This window comes from Erinaceus europaeus, chromosome 15, assembly GCF_950295315.1.
Source record: "Erinaceus europaeus chromosome 15, mEriEur2.1, whole genome shotgun sequence".
Lineage (NCBI taxonomy): Eukaryota > Metazoa > Chordata > Mammalia > Eulipotyphla > Erinaceidae > Erinaceus > Erinaceus europaeus.
The window spans coordinates 36,643,930-36,665,446 of record NC_080176.1 but is presented as its reverse complement, the minus strand read 5'-3'; the positions used below and the strand labels follow the sequence as shown (position 1 = coordinate 36,665,446).

Here is a 21,517-nt window from a genome sequence, read left to right as displayed (position 1 = left end):
AAGTGACCACATTTTCTTCATTACTCAGTCCTAGCAGGGCCTTCCTTCCCACACTGTGAATCTGTTCGGACATTTTAATAGGATAAGAAAATAAGAGAACATACGTGCATGCGAAACATAAGCCTTCTCTCCCTCATTCCAACCACAACGTGATCATTAGGAAATGGGCTGCACTCTTCTGCTAAGAGTGCTCACTGTGTGGTCATCATGGTGAGTACAGGAGAAACTGACAGCACAACTGTCATTTAGGAAAAGAAGTGCTATTCGAATGCGTAAACTCAGTAACTACTAATATGTCTTGTTTCTCAATAATTCCAGTTGGGCTAGTATTTCTCTGGTTGGCCATCTAGGAGCAGTTGGAGGAAGAAGTAGGGATCATCGCCTCTTAGGGCATCTTTCTTTCATTCTTGGGCTCAGCCATTCCCTAGACTCCCACTTTCTGCAGGGATCACAAGTGGACTCCAGAGCACGAGCTTCAGAGTTGCACTGCAACAGGCTTGAAGCTGTACAAGCCTAGGGAAGCTGGAAATAGCCAACAGAGCTCCCACAGCATGTCCTATTTTCTGACTGAAGTAGTTCTCATACCTGGGGGCCTTCAGGTCTCAGCACTTATCAATCTATAATCTATAATCTTCTCTGTTTCCAGCACTAACTCTGAGCATTGAGAATCTAAAGACCAATCACTATGTCCAGAACCAGAAGGGTTCATATGAATTTGGAGTTATACGCATGAGGAGATATCCATCACAAAGGTAGTTGGTGCCTGAGAAGAAAAGGGACTTGGCTTGCTTTCTCTGCGTGCTTCTACAGTCTTGAGAGGACTGAATCTGATAGCAGCGGAGCATGGCCAAGCTCCACATGCAATCAACTTCAGAAAATGAACTCCTCTGTGTCTTTGCCTCCAGTTTCAACAGCTGTCTTCTTCTGTGCCCAAACAGCCTGTCAAAAGCCCACGATTCGCCCTGTTTATGAATGTGACTTGGAGTCAAGATGACCAGAAGCACTGCACCAATAGTTAAGGCTTCAAAAAAGGCATTACCTCTAAGGAGATGAATCTTTAAGAAATTAAAGATTACAAACAACAAGGGCAACAAAAGGGAAAATAAATAAATAAATAAATAAATTTTAAAAAAATAAAAAAATTAAGTTAAATAAAAAAAGAAATTAAAGATCACATTTCCATATAAACATCTGCCAGTGGGGGGGGGGGGAAAGAAACTAGCAAAGGAAAAAGCTCCCCAAGCGTACAGCTCACATAGGCAGACTTCATGTGGATACCCAACATTTTCCAAATGCTTCTAGAAAAACTGAAAGTACTCATCAACTATAACAATGTCTGATTTTTGTCTTTAGTCAATCCCATGTTCATTTACCTATGAGATTCTTGAAAGCAACACAGACTAATTTCATTCAGTCTGCTTTCAACCTTTTAATACAGAGCTAGAAATTTCTGACCAGGCAGCACCCAATGTCACCCAGGGTTCCAGAGTTCCTCTCTCATGCCAAAAACTGGCTTCTTGTTCTAGACCTGGAACCCTGGGGAGTCTCTGGTGGCTGTGATAATGTTCAGTCTCTTCCAGGTGGAATCTTCCATTGCAGCAGAATATTATTTTTAAGAATATAAAAACAAGCAACAAACTTCAAAAGTTAGAGAGAAGAAAATCACACTGGCAACAATGGTGGGCATGTATTGTGGTGTAATGACACAGTCCAGGGGTGTCTATAACCCAGGGATTTATATTTGGTACTAGGTACAGATGTAAAACACACCCCCAAATTCTGGAGTTCATCCCCTACCTACTCAGGAAGCATGAGAGAACATCCTGAAATATGTTGGTAATGTGAGGTGAAACTCTGTACTCTGAAAAGACGTGTTGAAGGTATGTTTCCCAGTACTTGTGAATGTGACCTTACTGAGAAATATGAACTTGGTGGATGCAATCAACTGAGGATGAGGTCATACTTAATTAGGGTGTGCTTTATACTCAATGGCCAAATTTACTGAGGTCAGAGATCTGGAGACACTCAGACCTAGCCAGAGGTCATGTGATGACAGAAGCAGGAAGGGATTAGAATGGTACAATCAAAACCCAAGGACACTGGTACCTGCCCACACTGAGAATCTTGAAGAGGCAAACAATGGTTTTTCCCTCACCCTTCAAAGGGAACATGGTCCTGAGGATAGATACCTTGCTTGCAGATTCCTGGCTTCTATAACTATGAGAAGATGTATTTTTGTTGCCTTAAGTTACCTTGACTGTGGTGTTTTGTAGAGCACCCTGGAAAGCAGAGCTGACATCCAGTCATTTCTATCCAGTGCTGCCAGCAGTCACCTGCACATCATGCAATGTTTACTGGTGCACAGGTATTGGGAGGAAAGGCTAATGAACAAGAGTGACTAGAAGCCTAAGCAAGTGGTGAGAGTGGAACAGAGAAGACATTTGGCATCTGGGGGGGGTGTGCTGAGGAGAAATGGAACTTCACTGGGAGAATAGAGAGCACAGAGTCCAAAGAGGTGGGTCTAACGCAGTGATGTTGGGCTACACAGAGCATAAAAAAAGAGGACTGGGGACACAGCTGACACAAGTGACAGGGGAGAAGGTATAACAAAATTTACACTCGGAAGTTCACAAATGCTGGGTGGTGCTATCGCAGCAGAGGTGACAGTCTTACCATGACTGCCTGTACCACCCTTCCCACAACCACTAACATTACCACTGTTATAGCACAGGTTTTCACTGCCTGCTACAGGGGAGCTTTATCCAACCAGAGAAGGTAAGCCTGGTGGAAAGCTGCTGAGAAACGGATTATACAGTCCTCCTTCCCTGTCTTTCTCTTCAACATACATTTTCTGAGCAGTTACTCTATTCCTGTCATTGGATGATGATGGAACCTGATGATGAATGACACAAGACAAGAGCTCCATCCTCACAAAACTTGTGGTGGAGTGGGAGATGCTGTCACACAGGCATGTAAACTCCCAGATGGGGCAGTCCAGGGGACTGAAAAGTACATTGAAGGAAAATCAGATGTAGAGTGAGAGAGGCAAGGGGGACTTCCTAAAGGAAATGGTAGCTTAGACTGGGTAGATAAGTAGCAACAAGACTACAAGAGAAGATGTACTGTGAGAGGGATGCATAAAGGACAAGGCCAGAGTGAGAAAGAGCAGAAGACCTATTCCAGAAACTGAGAATATAGTCCCTTTTTGGCCAGTCACAGGCCAGGCTGGTAGTTGGTTCCCTACCATAAACTTAGCTAATATCAGCCATGGAGGTCCCCAACTTGTGTATGTCAGTTGTACTTACTATTTACTTTTTTGTTCATTAAAGATGGCACAGGTTAATGAAATGTGAAGAAAGAAGAGAAAAAATGGTCCTTTATTAAAAAAAAAAAAAACACACACACACACACACACCAAAAAACTGTGCTGACTGCTTTAAAAAGCATTCAACAAGGCAACACACACACACACACACACACACACACACACACACACACACACTGCAGGTGAAATAGGTATGGTCAAGGCAAAAAAAAAAAAGGTGAAAAATCTAAAGGGACGTTGTGTATAGATTCTTGCATCCCTTTAAAGAAACCCAATGAGGAAATGACATCAGTAGACAGGAATAATGACAGACGAATTAAATGCCACAGACAGAGCCAAACCAGTGGACCCATATGCAAAGAAAAGGCTTGGTATTCAAACAAACAAAAACCACTGAGTGGATTATCAACAATATGCTCTAAATTAAGGAACAATATCTAAGCTATGGATGCAAATTTTTTTTTTTTGCAAAAAAAAAAAAGCCTCCTCCCTTAACTTCTTCTTCTTCTAGCGTTTGCCCTCCCTTAACTAAGCAGTTACTATAAGTAAGATGGTGTGGGCTGGGCAGAGGTAAGAACTGATGAGATGCGGGTAGCCCCTGAAAAACCTTCCAGTCCTGGTTCTGGGGCTCAGGAAGCCTTGTAGTGGTTAAGGTGCTGGCAGTGACCCCAAAACTCTGGGGTGGAGGGGACCCCTCACCAACAGAGAATGGAGTGAGTAGAGGGGCTGGGACGGAGGACTGGAAACAAAGTTGAGACAGGAAATGGGTGTGAGAGGCTGCAGCGGCTTCCATACCACCAGGCCACATGCCGAATGGTGCACAAAGCAGCAATGGATTATCTCTGTTCTGGAAGCTGGCAGTCTGAGCTCAGGTGTGGACAGAGCCATACTTCCTGACAGAGGGAGTAGGGAAGGCTCGCCTTCAGCTTTTCTTGCTTAGCTTCTGGCAGCCCCTTGGCTTGGGAGTAATGCAACCCCAGGCTTCATATGTTGCTCTCTCCATGAGCATATCTGTCTCATGGTTTCCCCCTTTCGTAAGGAAACCAGTCATATGGGATGAGGTGGCCACCAGGCTCCAGCACAACTTCTACTCATTACCTCTGCAATCATTTTGTTTCCAAATAGGGTCACATTCTCTGGTAGGGGTCAGAACTTCATACAGGGATTGTGTAGGTTGGGGTGGGGGGGCACAAGTGAGGGAGGTAAGAGGAACACACAGTTGTTACAGTGAAGAGTTCTCTCTTAACTCCTTGACTGCTCTCCTATCTGCCACCCTAGGTCCCTGGCCCTGAACTGCCTGAAAAATTACATTTCCACTAATGGGGACAATAACCACTGTCCCCCAAGGTCCCCAGGCCCAGCCACAAGTTGAAATACAACCATCAAGGGGGCAGGCTCTGTCCAACCTCAACCCCCAAACTTTGCTCTGTGACTTATTTCCTGTGACTCAAGCTGGTTGAAAAGAAACAGCTCATGCTTGCAGACCACGAGCTGTTCATCAGAGTATGCTTGCATACTTGAAGCACCTGAGCACTGTTACTTAGGACTGGAACTCTTTACTTCTTTCTGCTATGCAAACAGAGAAAGTTACAATAAAGAGATCCTACTGATAAAATAAGATAAAATTAAAACAACAACAACAACAATAGACAAACAAAAACCTCGAGGCTACCAAGCTAGAAAACTAAAAATGCAGAAGGAAAATAATTTATTTGAAAAGTCTCATGAGGAGTTACAAACAAACAAAAAACCAGCATAACTTCCATGCTTCTTAAAGAGGCACAAATAATAAAAATCAGTTGGCTAGTTTGGTGCTGACCACCCAGTCTCGGCAGACCCCAGGGCTTAAGCATTTCTGGCTCCTAGTGTCTGCTCTGTGAGTCACGCTCCTGAGTTTCAGCACAAGGCACTGGGGAAAAGCAGCAAAGGGAAGTCACTGGGTCATTCATATTGGAGGGCAGCTCCGGGCAACACTTTGATGGACACCCAGGTTGTGCCCAGAAGTCCAGGTGAAGTCTGGAGAGTCCTGAAGGCAAGAAGTCTGCCCACTCATTGTCCCTGGGGACTGAGGTTTCAGTGACTAGCTGTAAACACTGACAGTAATAAAATAGACGAAGATGTTTCCCTGCCAGCCATCTGCTACTGGGGGAGGTGGGGGCTTTTAGGCTTTTAATGAGAAACAGACATTTGGAAAGGGGCACGTGGTCCTTGGGAAGGGACTGATGTTGGAGGGAGGCCCACAGAAGATGCTCTCTACCTACCTACCTGATGGACTCATTTTAGGGAGAAAAGACAATAATGTTTGTCCTTTCCTAGGAAGACTAGCCCTGCACTGGTAATTAGCTTTTTTTTTTTATTTCTTTAAAACATGCCAATTCCTCTAACTCATTTTTCAGACTAAACTAGGCAAACAGATTGGAACTGATGAGATCACAAACAAGGTATTAATTTAGTAATTATCCATTTCCCTTTTCCCTCCAAAATTTTTAGTATTAAAAGGCAAGGTTGCAATTTGGCTCTAGTCACTGTGCTTTTACCATCTAATGTTACAGTACACATAAAGGGTGCTGAAAGCTCTTAGATATTTTTTGTTTTGTTTCCCACTGAGTTCACACTTTAAAGGGACAGCCTCCTAGCTCATTCTTCTCCCCACTTCCATCTCAAATCCTTCTAAAACTCTTTGAAAATTCCTCCTAACGGTCATGATAGTAGCACTGACTGCAAAGACAACTTCTCTGCCTTCTCCAAAGAGCAGCTGGGTCAACATACTCTGCCATTCAAGGAAGACTGGTCCTGAAATGAGTGTAGCCTAGAATGTTCCTAGCCGTGACCATGGAATGTGAGCTCATACCTACAGGGATGCAGAGGTTACAGAGGCTCCTGTGCTAACTATGGATAGACATGGGCCCTAGGTCAGATCAGTAGGGTTTACAGTTAGTGGTATTTATATACTTTCCTCATATTTGAGAGCTTCTCTCTGCCCCAATTCAGTTTTCTAGTCCTATCCTCAACTCTGACACCATCTCCCCAGACAATACTCCTAGCCCACCTGCATGTTAGCTGTTGGGCTCAGGTAAAAATTAGTGAAGTCATGGCCCATTAGAATATATCTAAAATAGACTTCCTAGCTCCTTCCAACATGAAGACCCCAAATATCATCTGCTCTATTCTTACTTTTAGGTTCCTGATTATTAAACAATTTTAATAAATTTTTTTTATCCGGAGGGATAAAGAATAGGGAAGCTTCCAGTGGAGGGGATGGGATATGAAACTCTGGTGGTGAGAATTGTATGGAATTGTAGCCCCCTTTTTAAATCTTTAAAAAAATTTATTATATTTATTTTCCCTTTTGTTGCCCTTGTTGTTTTATTGTTGCTGTTGTCCTTGTTGGATAGGACAGAGAGAAATGGAGAGAAAAGGGGAAGACAGAGAGGGGAGAGAAAGACAGACACCTGCAGACCTGCTTCACTGCCTGTGAAGTGACTCCCCTGCAGGTGGGGAGCCGGGGGCTCGAACTGGGATCCTTAAGCCGATCCTTGTGCTTTGCGCCATATGCACTTAACCACTGTGCTACCACCTGACTCCCTGTACCCCTCTTATACCACAATCTTGCCAATAATTATTAAGTCACTATTAAAAAAAAAAGTGAACACAACAGCAACAAAAAAAAAAAAAAGGAAATTTCTCTGCCCGTTCAGAATGAAATGACTCTGGAGTCAGGCTCAGGAAGTGGGCATTTCCAAGTAACTGGTAGCTACTATTTATGTACACACGGGCATTTGGAAATCAGATGGCTTCAAAAGGATGGCCCACTGCCTGCAAGCTGCATTCTGGAGGGGCAGTGGAACCCAGCAAAACGGGGGCTCTCATCTCCTATCTCAAGAGCTAGCAGAATGAAGCACGAAGACTCTTTCCTAAGAGGATGACGAGAGTCCCTACACAGAAGTACCCTCAGCACTTAGGCTTAGGATCTGCACATTTCATGTAGAGGCTCCAGTTCTATTTGGTCAGTCATGAAGTCTGATCTCTCACTGCCACTAGGGCAGCCTTGTAATAGTCACCATTTTCAAGGTTTGACTTCACTTTTGTTTAACGTCCTCTAGCGGCAGTGGGCACCAGGTGAAGCTGTAGCGACAGTTAGCAGTGACTGTGTCTTCTCGGCCCAGGAGCTGTTCTCACTGGTCACTGACCACCTCATCAAAGGATGTTCAGGGCTGTTCCATGCTGTGGCATGTGGTTGCAGGTTACCTCGTGTGACAAGTGATTTGCTCATACACTTGCAAATAGGTTTTAAAGGGCCTGGGTCTTATTTTTATCTGGCTGTCAAAATAAATTCACTTATAGAAGACAATATGCAATCTACACACTCAGTCTCTAGTTTTCTCTAAGAAAAGGGTTGCCAAGGATGATCTTACCCTGAAACTTTTGGATGGCTGGAGTGCTCCTGTTTAAACGCAAGTTGGATCATGCCAGCCCTCTGCTCAGCACCCTCCATGGCTCCCGTCTCATTCACAGTAACAACATTCAGGACTCATGCCCCACTGTGCAAGAGTGCATGCACAGACACATTTCCATGCTGTGAACACGTGAACACACACACACACACACACACACGATTGTATAGGGCTGTAGGAAACGTCATGATAAATTTTTGCATTAAAAATGTCATAACTTTTCTGAAAATCCAATAATTCTTTGAAAATTGGAGTTCTCTTTACTCACAGATAGATCCCATCATCAAATCAGTCCCAGCAAAGAGCAGGTGTCAGTGCCTGGGTGCTGAACAGACTGAACACAGGTATCCTGCATTCCCCATTGTTAAGGAACTGCTTTACTGGACATTTTCTATCTAGATGCACATCTCCTTCCAGAAGAATGGCTGTTTACACACAGAAGGTTCAGTGAGCTGTGAGAGAAGGTCTGGTTGCTCTCAGGAGCTATGTGTCATCCATCCTGCTTTTTAGAGTTAAGAGGCTTGGCAAATCTGAGTCCACTGAACTGAGGCCATCTTAGTGTAAATCCAAGGTCCTAAAACACAACACTATTGCTTACTACATCAGGAGGTCAGATTCTGTGACACAATCTTTCTGTTAGGACAAGCCAAGTTGGCTCATTTTTAATTATATCACACTGATAACCTCTCTACAGTACACTGGTCATCTACATTCTAAGTTACTCTTCACATGAACTTCTAAAACTGATCATTTACCTACATCATTCCTTCCCGCCTACTAAGTTCAATCTTGTGAATTGACATTTCAATGAGGAACAGCCTAACTGGATAGGATAGAGAGAAATAGAGAGAGGAGGGAAGAAGGAGAGGGGGAGAGAAAGACAGACACCTGAAGACCTGCCTCACCACCTGTGAATTAACAATCTCGGAAATTAACATTCCCTGATACTGAAATAACTGAGTCTTGGTTCTCATCTATAACATACTCTCTTTCTGAGTGTGCTTTTGGCGGGATAATGAATCTTCTGGCCTTCATTCTGTAGAGCACATAAAGCCTGAGGGAATCCCTAATGTCCCTTCAGGCTGACAATGGCTGGCTAACAAATTTCCACTGTTTGCAGGGTTTCCAGTTTCATTCAGTCCATGTTTCACCGTTCCAGCCAACGGGATATGCTGTAGTGAGGAATAGCCTAACATTCTGCAGAAATCAAGAAATTCCATGTCTATGGCAGTTCCCAGATTTAATAACCTATTTATCCCATCAGTAGAGGGTGAAGTTAACTTAATGTGACTTCTCAGTGAAGTCTCGCTGACTGCCAGCAGTCTCTACTCTTTCCTGAAAGAACACAAACCAGCTGTTAAACAGTCCATTCCAGAATCCTGCCAGCAATCATGTCCTGCTAGTCCATGCTTATGAGCATTAGAACTCATCCTCTGCCAACACCTCAGTCTCTTTTTTGGCTTTTGTGTACAGAGCATTCAGTTCAAAAGTTCTCTTATTTTCCACAGCATGTAAAAGATCATTTGTACTTACAAATTCTTTCCATTTCCTGGTACCTAGTGCTGAGGACTACAATTCCCTTATTCACTTAAAAGTCCTCTCCACTTACTCTACAAATACTGGAAAGTGCCTACTATGTGAAGAGAACACTACTTCGTTTAGTTTTTCTTTCTTTCTTTCCTTCTTTCTTTCTTTCTCTTCCTTCCTTTCTTTCCTTCCTTCCTTCCTTTCTTTCTTTTTTGCCTCCAGGGTTATCGGTGGGGCTCAGTGTCTGCACTACAAATGCATTGCTCCTGGAAGCCATTTTTCCCATTTTGTTGCCTTTATTGTTAACTTTGCTGTTGTTGTTGTTATTATTGTTGTCATTGCTGTTGGGTAGGATAGAAATGGAGAGAGGAGGGGAGACAGAGAGGGGGAGAGAAAGACAGACACCTGCAGACCTGCCTCACCACCCGTTAAGTGACCCCCCTGCAGGTGGGAAGCAGGGGGCTGGAACTGGGATCCTTACGCTGGTCCTTGCGCTTTGTGCCATGTGCGCGCACCCGCTGTGCTACCGCCTGACCCCCTAGTTTATGTTTCACAGGTCTGCTTTTTGAAAAGTTGAAACTGAGTCAGCAGATGAAATCTGCTCTGCTTGTACCCAGAAAGTGTCATCCCTTTCCCCCTCTCTTCCAACTATGTTTTTTAAATTATTTTTTTATCTGTGATTAATATCAGGTAACAAGATTACAGGATGACAGTGTTCTATACCACACCTACCACCAAAGTTCTGTGTTCCTTTCCTCCCACCTCCCAAAGATAGCTACTAGTCTGACTATGGTTCTGTATTGTGGCAAAATATATGTACCATGAAAAATGCCCTGTGATAATGTGAAAGCATACACTCCTGTGTCACTCAGTAAATTAAGTACATGCACAGTGCTGTGTAAACATTCCATGATCTCTTCACTTTGCCACTGCTAGAAAGAAAAACTGCATCGAGCAGTAACTCCTTCCATAGTCACTGATAACTTCTGCTCTACTTCAAGCAGACCTACCTATTCTGGTTTACAATTAGCATGTCTTCAAGGCTCACATTCACTGTGCCATGTATCAATTTCATGACCATCAGTCATTTAACACAGTGCCTCCCTTTATATGGCAGAATGATATGCCTTCGTGTGTATATGGCACATTTTGCTAACAGAATCCATTCATCCACTGATGAACACTTTAGGCTGTTTCCCACCTTTGGCTATTGGGATGATGGGTTCTGGCATCTAAGTGTGTGTTGCATCCCCTTTTTCAAGTCTTTGACAGGGAATATGGTGACTTTATGTTTAACTAGAATGGACGGAGAACGGATGGGGAATATGGTAACTTTATGTTTAACTCTTTGAGAAAAAACCCACTGAACTGTTTTCATTAGTGGCTGTACCATTTTAGATCCCTGCTGATAATGTAGAAGGGTCCCTATCCTTACATTATGCTAGTCTTAAGTCTCCCTCCACTGCCAAGTGTGCTTAATCCATTGCTTTTTGCTAATCTAGAGCCATTAGCTCCTAATTTTTAAACTAAGTTTATAGCCTATAAAACTACGATTACACTGTATATTTCCACACCACAACCCACCAAAGAAATGTATCCCCATCTTCTCACCTCCCTGTGATAACCACTATAGTTCCCACAAGTCTCAGAAACAGTTTGCTTGCTTCTTTTTTTTTTTTTTTTTTTATTCTTTCAAGTTCACCTGTATCAGATCTCTAGATTCCAAAGAAGAGTGAAACCACCCAGTAGTGGTCTTTCACCACTTTACTTATTTAGCTCAGCATAATCACCCCCCAGTTCCATTCATTTTGCCCCATCATCTTTTCTGACTGTAGAGCAGTGTTCCATGAAATATATTTCTCATAACTTCTGTAGCCAGCAATCAGCTGCTAAGCACTAAGCTGCTTTCACTCCTTGGCTATTATGAATAATACAGCTATGAACATAGGGGTGCATATTCCCCTTCAAATTAGTGTTTCAGTGTCTTTTGGATAAAGGCCTGAGTGGCATCACTGGATCATAAGGTAATCCTATTTTTTTAAAAAAAATTATTTATATTTATTTTTCCTTTTTTGTTGCCCTTGTTTTTTATTGTTGTAGTTATTATTGCTGTTGTTGATGTCGTTGTTGGATAGGACAGAGAGAAATGGAGAGAGATGGGGAAGACAGAGGGGGAGAGAAAGATAGACACCTGCAGATCTGCTTCACCGCCTGTGAAACAACTCCCCTGCAGGTGGGGAGCCAGGGGCTTGAAGCAGGATCCTTAGGCCAGACCTTGCGCTTTTCACCATGTACACTTAACCAGCTGTGCTACCATCAAGTCCCGGTAATCCTATTTTTATTTAAGGACTATCCATACAGTCTTTGAAAGGGACTGTATCAGTTTGCATTCCTACCAGCAATGTAGCAGAGTTCCTTTTTCTCCACAACATTGTCATCACCTGTCATTTCCTGGCTTGTTGATGTCAGCTATTCTTTCAGCTGTGAGATGGTATCTCAGCGTAGTTATAATTTGCATTTCTCAAATGATAAGTGAAGTGGAGCATTTCTTTATGTATCTGTGGGCCATGTCTATCCCTTTTTAAAAAAACTGTTTATTTCTTTGGCCTACTTTTTATTGGGTTATTTTTGCTGCTTTTGTATATCCGTACCAACTCTGTGTAGATATTTGATATCAGTCACTTGTCTGGCGTGTGATGTGCAAATATGTTCTCCCATTTACTGGGCTGCCTGGTTATCCTTGTGTAGTTTGCTTTTGATGTGAAGAAACTCTTTAATGTCATGCAATTTCATTTATTTGCTCTTGTTGTCATTTCTCATGCCCAGGGGGTTGAGTCTCCAAATAAATACAAATCAGAATTCAGGGGGCACTGGGAGATCAACCACCCAGTCAAGTGCACACTTCACCATGTGTGACAAGGGTTCAAGCTTCCAGCCGTCACATGTTCTCTCACCTTCTGTCTTAAAGGAAAGATGGCTCTCCAAGGTCATGAAATCATGTAAGCATGAAATCTCAGTAACAAAAACATCAGTAATTTGTAGAGTTGTTTTTTTTTTTTTTTTGCTTTTGCTTTTTACAACCTACACTAACATGCTATCCTTCAGTGTATGAAGTTTTATTTGCTCTCCCTTTGCTCATGAGAATTAGTTTTGGAGTCTGCTGTGTAGACCTGGGCTGCACACCCAACTTTATAGACATGTACACTAGCTTCATCCTTGTAAAATGCAGTGATAAGTACTCTAGGCTACAGAAACAAATTATCATGGAATTAGTGGCTTCTAACACAAAATTTAATCTTATTCTGGAGATCAAAAGTCAGAGAAGGTCAGATTTCTAACCAGGACTAAAATCAGCTGGTTCTCACTGAAGGATCCAGGGGAGAATTTTTTTTGGGGGGGTGGTTTTTCAGTTTCTAAAGACTAATGCAGTCCTTTCTTATGGTCCCTTCATCCATCATCAAGTCAACAACAGACAGCTGAGTCTTTTCCACACCACACTGTATCATGTCACTCTGACCTTCCTGCTTCTTTGCTCATACTTAGCAGAACTGAGAAGTTTCATCCAGATAAGGCAAGATAATCTCATTTTTAAGAGCAGTTAACCAGCAACCTCAACTCTCCACAGCTTTGATTCCTTTTTGGTTACTAACCTAACATTTATGGATCCTGGGTACATGACATAGAAATCTCTGGGTACACTGTTCTGCCTGTCACAACTTAAGTGAAACCATCCTCATGAGGTTGCTTCAAGGGCTATTTGTATTTCAAAATTCCCACTAGTGCTCAAGATATAGTCTTTATGACTAAAATTCATTTTAAAAAATCAAGCTGAGGTAGTGAAATGAAGCATATAAAGTGAACAGAACATGATACTCAGTGGGCACTCAATAAATGTTACGTATTGTCATTTCATGGTACTCTTATTTTCATAATCCTTTTTGACAATATGGTTGCAGTCCAAAAAACCCACAATTTGGTCTGAACTTTCTGTGATCTGTCTTCCTGAAACCAATCTAGTGTTGACTTCTTTTCCAATATTCAAGTTCAATATGACCGACTGCCCCCCCCCCCCCAGCTACCTGGCTTTTTGTGAAAGCAGAAATAGAAGTTGAGAGTGACATGCCTTCACCTCTTCCCCAACCCATTAGGAGACAAACATCTGACAGGGCCAGCAAGGATTCATCTCATCACTGTCATCTGGCTTTCACAGTAAATCAGAGCACCCCTCGTGGGTTCTGTCTGTGCTTTCTACAGCATGGCTTCAGAAGCTCTCAGGGTGGTTCTTTACATTTCAGCCACACATTTCTTCTAAAGTTCTCTAAGAACAGCCTCACAGAATTCACTGATTCCAGAGAGATGAAAATTTTAAGGTTTCACTTAAAGATGGCTCCACCGGCCCCCACCCCCTTTGGAGCCATGCCTTCCACAGAAGGTGCTCTTTCTGTATACTTCACACGCCAGCTGGGATCCATCTAGTGTCACAGCAGGAAGTGAGATGCACAGAGTCTGCAGATCTCCAAAGTTCATTTCTTTCTTTTTTTTTTTTAACTATTATTTTTTCCCCTTTTGTTGCCCTTGTTATTTATTGTTGTTGTTATAGCTGTCATTGTTGTTGGACAGGACAGAGAGAGGAGGGGAAGACAGAGAGGGGGAGAAAAGCACAGACACCTGCAGACCTGTTTCACCACCTGTGACACGAACCCCCTGCAAGCAGGGAGCTGGGGGGATCCTGATGCCGGTCCTTATGCTTTGTGCCACATGTGCTTAACCCGCTGCACCACTACCCGACTCCCCCAAAGTTAATTTTTAAGGAGCTACTTGATACTACAGATAGATCATCAGCCTGACTTGGTTTTTCTGTTATAGTTTTCAACAACATTAGCATTGTCTCTTTTTGTATTTTGTTCTCAGTTTTAACATTCTTTTCCCTTTCTACTTGCAACTGTGCAGAATCTTCCTGGCCAAGCCAGGCACCAAGGTTCATGAGAAACCCTTGTCTTTGTGGAAACTGGAGCCCAAATCCTACTTGACTCCGGTGCTTAGGGCAGGCAGAAAGGCAGAGGGCTGGAGGATCAAAGAGTCTCAACTCCAAGGTCTTCCATTTCTGAACAGCCTGGCTTATGAGAGGCTTTTCTGTGCTGGGAGCTGGTCACGGCCATGAATGTGCACAAGAATGAGTAGGTGAATAGGGGCTGAGACTGTCCAGCAGGTAGATCAAGGGCTTAGGGCCTCCCAGATATGCTGGTTCTTCAGTTGCTTCCCTAAGTGTGAGAAGAGCTGGGCAGGTCTCAGGCCACTCTGTTTTCATTCTCAATCTTCCAGCTCTTTAATGCACCCCACCCTTTCTCTGCAAAGCCTCATTTCCCCCTAAGCATAGGCAGTGACTCCAGTCCTCATTCTGGAGAACTCCCTTGTGTGGTGGTGTATATGTATCTATATATGTCTGAGGATAGAGAATCTGGGACACACACCCCAAACATTGCACCAGTACTCCTGTTCTTGTGGAATATAACCTTGGCCTCTGCTACTCAATGCTGCTGGACAGGAGGGCACATTCATGTCCTTGGTAACCTTCCAACAGAACAGTCTCACTCTTGTTGCTCAGTTGCTGTAGGGACAAGTCTTTCTTTCTCAAAAGACTGGGCCACATCTTCTTATTCATCAGCTCTTGACCACAATTTCCTTCTGTCATCTCAGAAATGGTGTGTTCTTCCTGGTAGCCTCCTGAGTTCTTTTATCTCCAAACAGTCCATCCTTACTAGTAAACTGGGACAGATGGACACACACACACACACACACACACACACACACACACACACACACACACACACACCCTATTTCACTCAGCGCTTTCATCTTACTCCAGCACAGGTAAAGTTGTTCCCACCTGGACAGATATAATTTGCCTGCAAGCCTCTGGTTCCCACAACAAACTTAGAGCTTGCTTTCCTGCCCTAAATTCCAATTTTCAGATCTTCAGATAAGCTAATAGTCTCTCCTGGCTCCCTGAGGAAATTCTCCAACAACTGCACACTTTCCAGATAATCTTTCTGGAAAGATTATCTCTATCATTCCTGTGTCTTGGGTATGCAGGGAAAGGTCACCATCACATGTTCATCAGCAATTCCATTAGTTGAAATCCTTTGTTAACTATATCCTCTCACCCTGGAGCCATGTCAGGCAACTAGGACTTTGTATCCTTAACAGCTTCAAGGAGGGAGTCCAATTGGTTTGGATCACTCTTTGGCTTTGCAACTGGTTTTATTTAGGAGTTAAAGCTTTCTGTTTCATTCATAATAATGGACAATGATACTCAAAATGGCATAAGTAAAGTTTGGATTCCATAACTTGTGAAGTCCTGGGTTTGAGCCCCAGCATCACATAAAAAAAAAAAAAGAAAAGAAAACATCATAGATGGCATAGTAGCACTCTGTGCATGTGCTCTCTTATTTAAAAAAATCAGTTTGTTAAAGTTTTAAAAAATTAGAAAGCAAGGACAAACAGTTATAGATAAAGCACAGAAACTCAAAGTGACAGTGAGAATAAATGAGAGAATGGCAGGTGGGTGAATTTCAACTAAGAAGCCCGTAATTAAAACAGAAATGCCAGTTAACTACATTATTTGATGAGAAAGCTCAAATTTGCTTTTCTAGAACTAATGAATAAAGTTGTGTTCCTTAATTGAGATTTGAAAGACAGTTATAGGACCTGGCAGGTAGATCACTCAATAGAGAGTATGCCTTACTAAGAATAAGGACTTGAGTTCAAGTCCTGACACTACATGAAAACACCATGAATGACACCGGGGCAAACCATAGATTATGGGGTGGTATGGTACTGTGGTTCCTCTGTCTCTTCTTCTCTTCCTTGATCAAAAAAGAATAAATCAGGCTGGGTTGGCTGATCAGTAATGTCGCACATGTGCAGGTCTCTGACTTCTTTTCCTACCACTGCATTAATATAATAATAACAACAACAACAACAACAACAAGGGCATACTCCAGAAACAAGCCCACCCCTCCTTTATATATTTTTTCCTGCCATGACTTCACCACTCCAGGCTGACTTTTTCCAGATAGAAAGAGAAGGAGAGATACAGAGACAGAAAGACAAAAGGAAAGAGCACAACATTAAAGCCTCCCTTCGTGTGGTAGGGACTGGGCTTGACCCTGGTCACAGGCAGGGCAAAGCAGGCAACTACCCAGGGGAGTTATCTTCTAAGTCATAAACAATTCTGTGAATACTGTTAATTGCTAGTGCTGTATTTTATATACTACAATGGAATGATATACAGGCTATACAACAAGTTTTATAGCAATGACTGGTTCTGATGCACTCCACTCCATGAATCTAGGCAAAGGCATTTTAGCAGTTTTAATTTGGCACAGATGAGAGAGCACTAGGCTCATGTGGCCTTCTGTAAATCAGAAAGATTTTACCTTCCACACTCTTTGTAGTAGGACCACCACACTGGCACAGTATGCCTAACTCTTCCACTCAGGAACCACTATCCAAGTCACAGGTCAGTGGGGACAAACCACCACCTGGGGCCTTTGAGAGGGAGGTTTTAGTGTCCTGTCCCAGTGCCACTGACAGACAGGCTGCCGTGAATGGGTGAGACATTTAATCATAAACATTCACAACAAGGATTCCAATTTGTCTAAAGGGGAACTTTAATGTCATGGATGAATAATATCAACTACTGAGCTGTGATTCCTAAATAGTGACTGATGATCTGGAGAAGCACATGCTCCAGATGTCAGCAGGCCAAGACCCTGAATCAGTGCCCCCAGAGAATCTGCTGCCAGAGTTGTCTTTTTTTCTAAATGGAGTGATCAAAGCTACCGCTAAAGCTGGCTAGATTACTATGCCCACGGTGGTATATTTTCTGACTACATCATATGGCCCTGGTGGAAAAGAAAAGAAAAAGATAACAAAACAGAACCCAAAAAGACAAAATAAAAATAATCCCAAGTTCAACTGGTTTTCTGTCCAAAGTTTTTTTTTGCTTCCTGGGTGATTGTTGGGGCTTGGTGCCTGCATCATGAATCCACTACTCCTGACCGCCATCTTTTTCCAATTTTTGTTGTTGTTGGATAAAACAGAAATTGAGAGAGGAGGGGAAGAGAGGGGGAGAGAAAGATAGACACCTGCAGACCCACTTCACCGCTTATGAAGAGACCCCCCACCACAGGTGGGGAGCCAGGGGGCTCAAACAGGGATCCTTAGCTAGTCCTTGAGCTTTGTACTATGTGCTTAACCCAGTGTGCCACTACCTGCCCCCCCCTAGTTTTTTATATAAACATATTTGGGTTCTATGGAAAATTCAGTTGAATATTAGTGTTCAAAATCTCCCCATGCCTTTAGTAGCTGCTAAGAAGCATTATTTTCTATAGACTTAATTGGAAGGTTCTGGTGAGTTGGGTGGAAATGGTTGGCTTGGAGGGCTTGTATGAGATCCTATTTATCTTCAGAGCTTGGCCTTAGCTGTGCTGAGGTGTAGCTGTTCAAACTGTCCCTTCCTTTCCCTCCTCTCTCCTCCCCTCCCCACTGGACTCGCCCTCTCCTACAAAGAGGGAAGCTGGGGCTACCAGCTAATGTAGTTGTTAGTGTTGTACCTGCCATTCCTGGTATCGTGTTGCCGCATGTTCTTAATAAAATGAATCTTCTTAAAGTTCTTTGGTCTGGGTGAACCTGAGAGAGTTCGACATCTGAAAAATAAAGTCATTTCAAAAACACAGTCAGTCTCTTACCCATTGGACAGTGGAGACATCTCCACACAAAGACAGGAAGGAAAGATCAAACAAATAGTTTGAGCCATGCCAACGATAATGAGGACAATACTACTGGACACAAGAAAGCCTTGGAAAAAAAACAACACAAAATCCAATGACAGATAACTTCCTTGATGATACTGATGATAACTAAAATGGGTCTCTGAAAAGTCAGCTAATTAAAACTATTGTCCCCAGTTATAACATAACCTACACAGATTCCAAAAAGACATTATTCTTTGTCATCTTAAAAAGAATTCTCCTGTATCAACACTGGTACCGGGAACAGAGAACTATAAATTTAAAGGATTTAGAGAGGAGAGAGGAAAAAGAAAACATTGGAAAATTCAGTTTAAAGACAACCTCAAATCATTTTTCTTTCCTGGACTTTGGCTTGATCTACCTGGACATTTGCCTCAACTTTCAACGTGATTGTGCCTGAAAGTCACAGATTTACTTTAAATGAGAGTCAGAAGTTTTCTTTCTTCTCTTTTTAGATAAATTTAAAATAAATATTTGTTGGCCAGAAAGACTTGGATTCAAATGCTTTCTTCCTGGCCATTTCCTTACAATGCAGGAATGACAAAACAGGCTACAGGATGAAAAGAGCTTATTTATGATTACTTTTTTCAAAGTAATCTGGAAAAATCTAACGTACAAAATTGCAAGAAAAAAGGTAAAACAAAACACAACAAGCAAGAACATGACATTTGGTCTTCCTTGCGAAAGAGAGCTATGACTTTTCTATTTTGATTTTTTGCTCCCAAAATGTTCTTTTTACTTAAACTTTTCTACCCATGGGCCCCAACTACTGGCTCCTGATGTGGGTATCTGAAACCTTGGACTCAAGAGTTAGTTCTAGAGAAGCAGCGCCCAGCTTCCCAAAGTCTTTCTAAGGACTGAGTTGGTCATCACCTGAGTTCAAAGACCAACAAGATGATCAACAAGAAACTGTTGGGAGGCAGAGCTACAGAGCAGCTGCAGCTGTGTTTCTCTCCTCTCCTCTCCCAGGTCAATGAGGAATACCAAAGGAGATCATCTGGGACCACAACAAGGCATGACTAGAACAATTTCAGGAACCCAACAAATCACCAGTGAGTGCAAATACATGTGGCTCCTGGCCAGAGAGGAGCCTAAGGGAAGATTGAGCAGGTGGTAACAGTCCAGCAGTTTGCTGGTTGAGGCATCACCTCCAGTCTGATTTACCAACAAAAAGACTGCTGAAGGAGAAGAGGACTCCCCTAAGACTCAACAAATGCAACTGTGAGTCTCCATTGCTTCTGCTAGAGCAGCAGGGGGGAGGCCCTGTGCTGACATCTGGGAACAGAGAATTGACAAAGAAACTCAGGAGAAGAGCTACACCTTGGTGGCCTAGCAGTGGGGCTCTACAGTGGAAGCCTTTGCACACTGTTCTCCTGATGAGAACATGGTGAATAGTTACCTCAGAACCTACAGAGTATAAACGGGACTTATTTAGAAACTCACAGGGCCCAGCAGTGGTGCCCAGCTTGGCAGAGAAGATGTATTGAGCCTGGAGCTTTGGATCTTTGGGGTGTGAGAGTCTCTTTGCATAACCACTGTGCACTCTCTAATCCACCCTGCTTTATTTCTTGGTCAGGAGTGAGGGATTAAGCTAAGAAGCTTAAAAGCCCTGAGACTACCATAGCCTATAGGGAGGAAAAAGAACTAAAGAGTCTTTAATAGCCACTGTGCTCTAACTCAGGGAGTGAAATACTATTGAAACAACTGTTAATTTCCACAATTGTGGATTCTATAAGTACCTTACTTAGACACAAGTCAATCCAGGCAAGAGTGATCAGTAATTTGAAAAGTACTGAGAGAGGGACCTCATAAGATAGAATGCTTAAACCAAGAAGAAGAAATATTGGAGAAATGAACCAGGACAAGAGTCCAGCTAAAAGCCCCGCAAAGGTTGAACCACAAAATAATTAGGTCAACATCCAAACACTATTAATTAGGTCAACATCCAAACACTAGTTAAGGAAATAGTCACAGGAGGGAGTAAAGAGTTTGAAAGAATTGTCATCAGAAATGCAGAAACGACAAATAAGACTGGAAGAAAACACTAATTATCTCAGAGCTGAAACTGAAATAGCTGAGCTAAAACCACAACTAGCTGAGCAAGCTAAAACAGTATCAGAACAAGACAACAAAACAGATGAACTACAGAAAACAGTACAGGGAAGAAAGAATAGAATAAACGAGGCTGAAGACAGAATTAGCAAGATTGAGGGCAAATTAGAGACAATTAAAAAAGAAGTAAGAGACCTCAAAAGAGATTAAGAGATAGTAGGGCACCAAAATAAAAACCCAGTGGTGAGGGGTAGACATGCAGCTTCCTGGGCCAGTGGGGGGTGGGAGTGGGCGGGAGGGATGGGTCACAGTACTTTGGTGGTGGGAATGGTGTTTATGTACACTCCTAGCAAAATGTAGACATATAAATCAGTAGTTAATTAATATGAGAGGGGGAAATCAATTGTATGTCTCAAAGTTTCTCAAAACACAAACTGAATCTTTTTAATATATAGGCTGTGTATTTGATATGCGGACTCTCTCAAAAGCCTAGACCAAGTAGATTAGAAGCTTCCAATAGCACAGCTATATACAAGATACTGGGTACTGTACAGCAAACCATAACAAAGGGACTTTTCAAAGTTAACCCAATTAACAAATAATGTGATGCTAACATTAACTATCGATTGTCTTTTTGAACCCTAAGACAGCAAGAACCTCACATCTCCACTATAGAGCCCCTACTTCCCCCAGTCCTGGAACCCTTGGATAGGGCCCACTTTCCCGTATGCATCTCCCAATCCAACCAAATAATATTGCATCTGCTGATCACAACCTAACCAATGCAACGATTGCCACTTCAACATGCTTCACCTCAGACTGTGTCCAGAGACTTCACGTGTGGAATCACAACCCTTCAGCTTCATTACTCGGGTGAGACCTTTCCTTTTATAGTACACTCTAATTTCATCTCAGGTAGTTCACTTTCTAACAAAGTCCCATAACCTAGATATACACCAGTTTCTGTGAGAGAGAGCTTATGTGCACACGTATCCAAAAACTACTGCAAAATATATACCTGAAAGCAGAAGTACACTAGAGTTTGCAGTGAGTACCTCCCTAACACTTCCTCTCCACTATTCAAAGCTTGGGATCCATGATTGCTCAACAAATTGTTTGACTTCGTATGTTAACTCTCTTTTCAATCACCAGGTTCCAGATGCCACCAGGATGCTGGCCAGGCTTCCCTGGATTGAAGACCCCACCAATGTGTCCTGGAGCTCAGCTTCCCCAGAGACACACCTTGCTAGGGAAAGAGAGAGGCAGACTGGGAGTATGGACCGAGCAGTCAACGCCCATGTTCAGCGGGGAAGCAATTACAGAAGCCAGACCTTCTACCTTCT

General features: G+C 42.7%; 1 protein-coding gene across 4 annotated transcripts in view; it reads right to left on the bottom strand.

Moving 5' to 3' along the window:
• The window catches only part of CABLES1 (Cdk5 and Abl enzyme substrate 1), a 166,380-nt gene that overhangs the window by 49,875 nt on the left and 94,988 nt on the right, over positions 1 to 21,517 (bottom strand). For all 4 annotated transcript variants that reach the window (XM_060173585.1, XM_060173586.1, XM_060173583.1 and 1 more), the window contains exon 3: positions 17,925 to 18,017. In XM_060173585.1, coding sequence (XP_060029568.1) covers positions 17,925 to 18,017 — 93 coding nt within the window. The remainder of the gene's footprint in view (positions 1 to 17,924; positions 18,018 to 21,517) is intronic.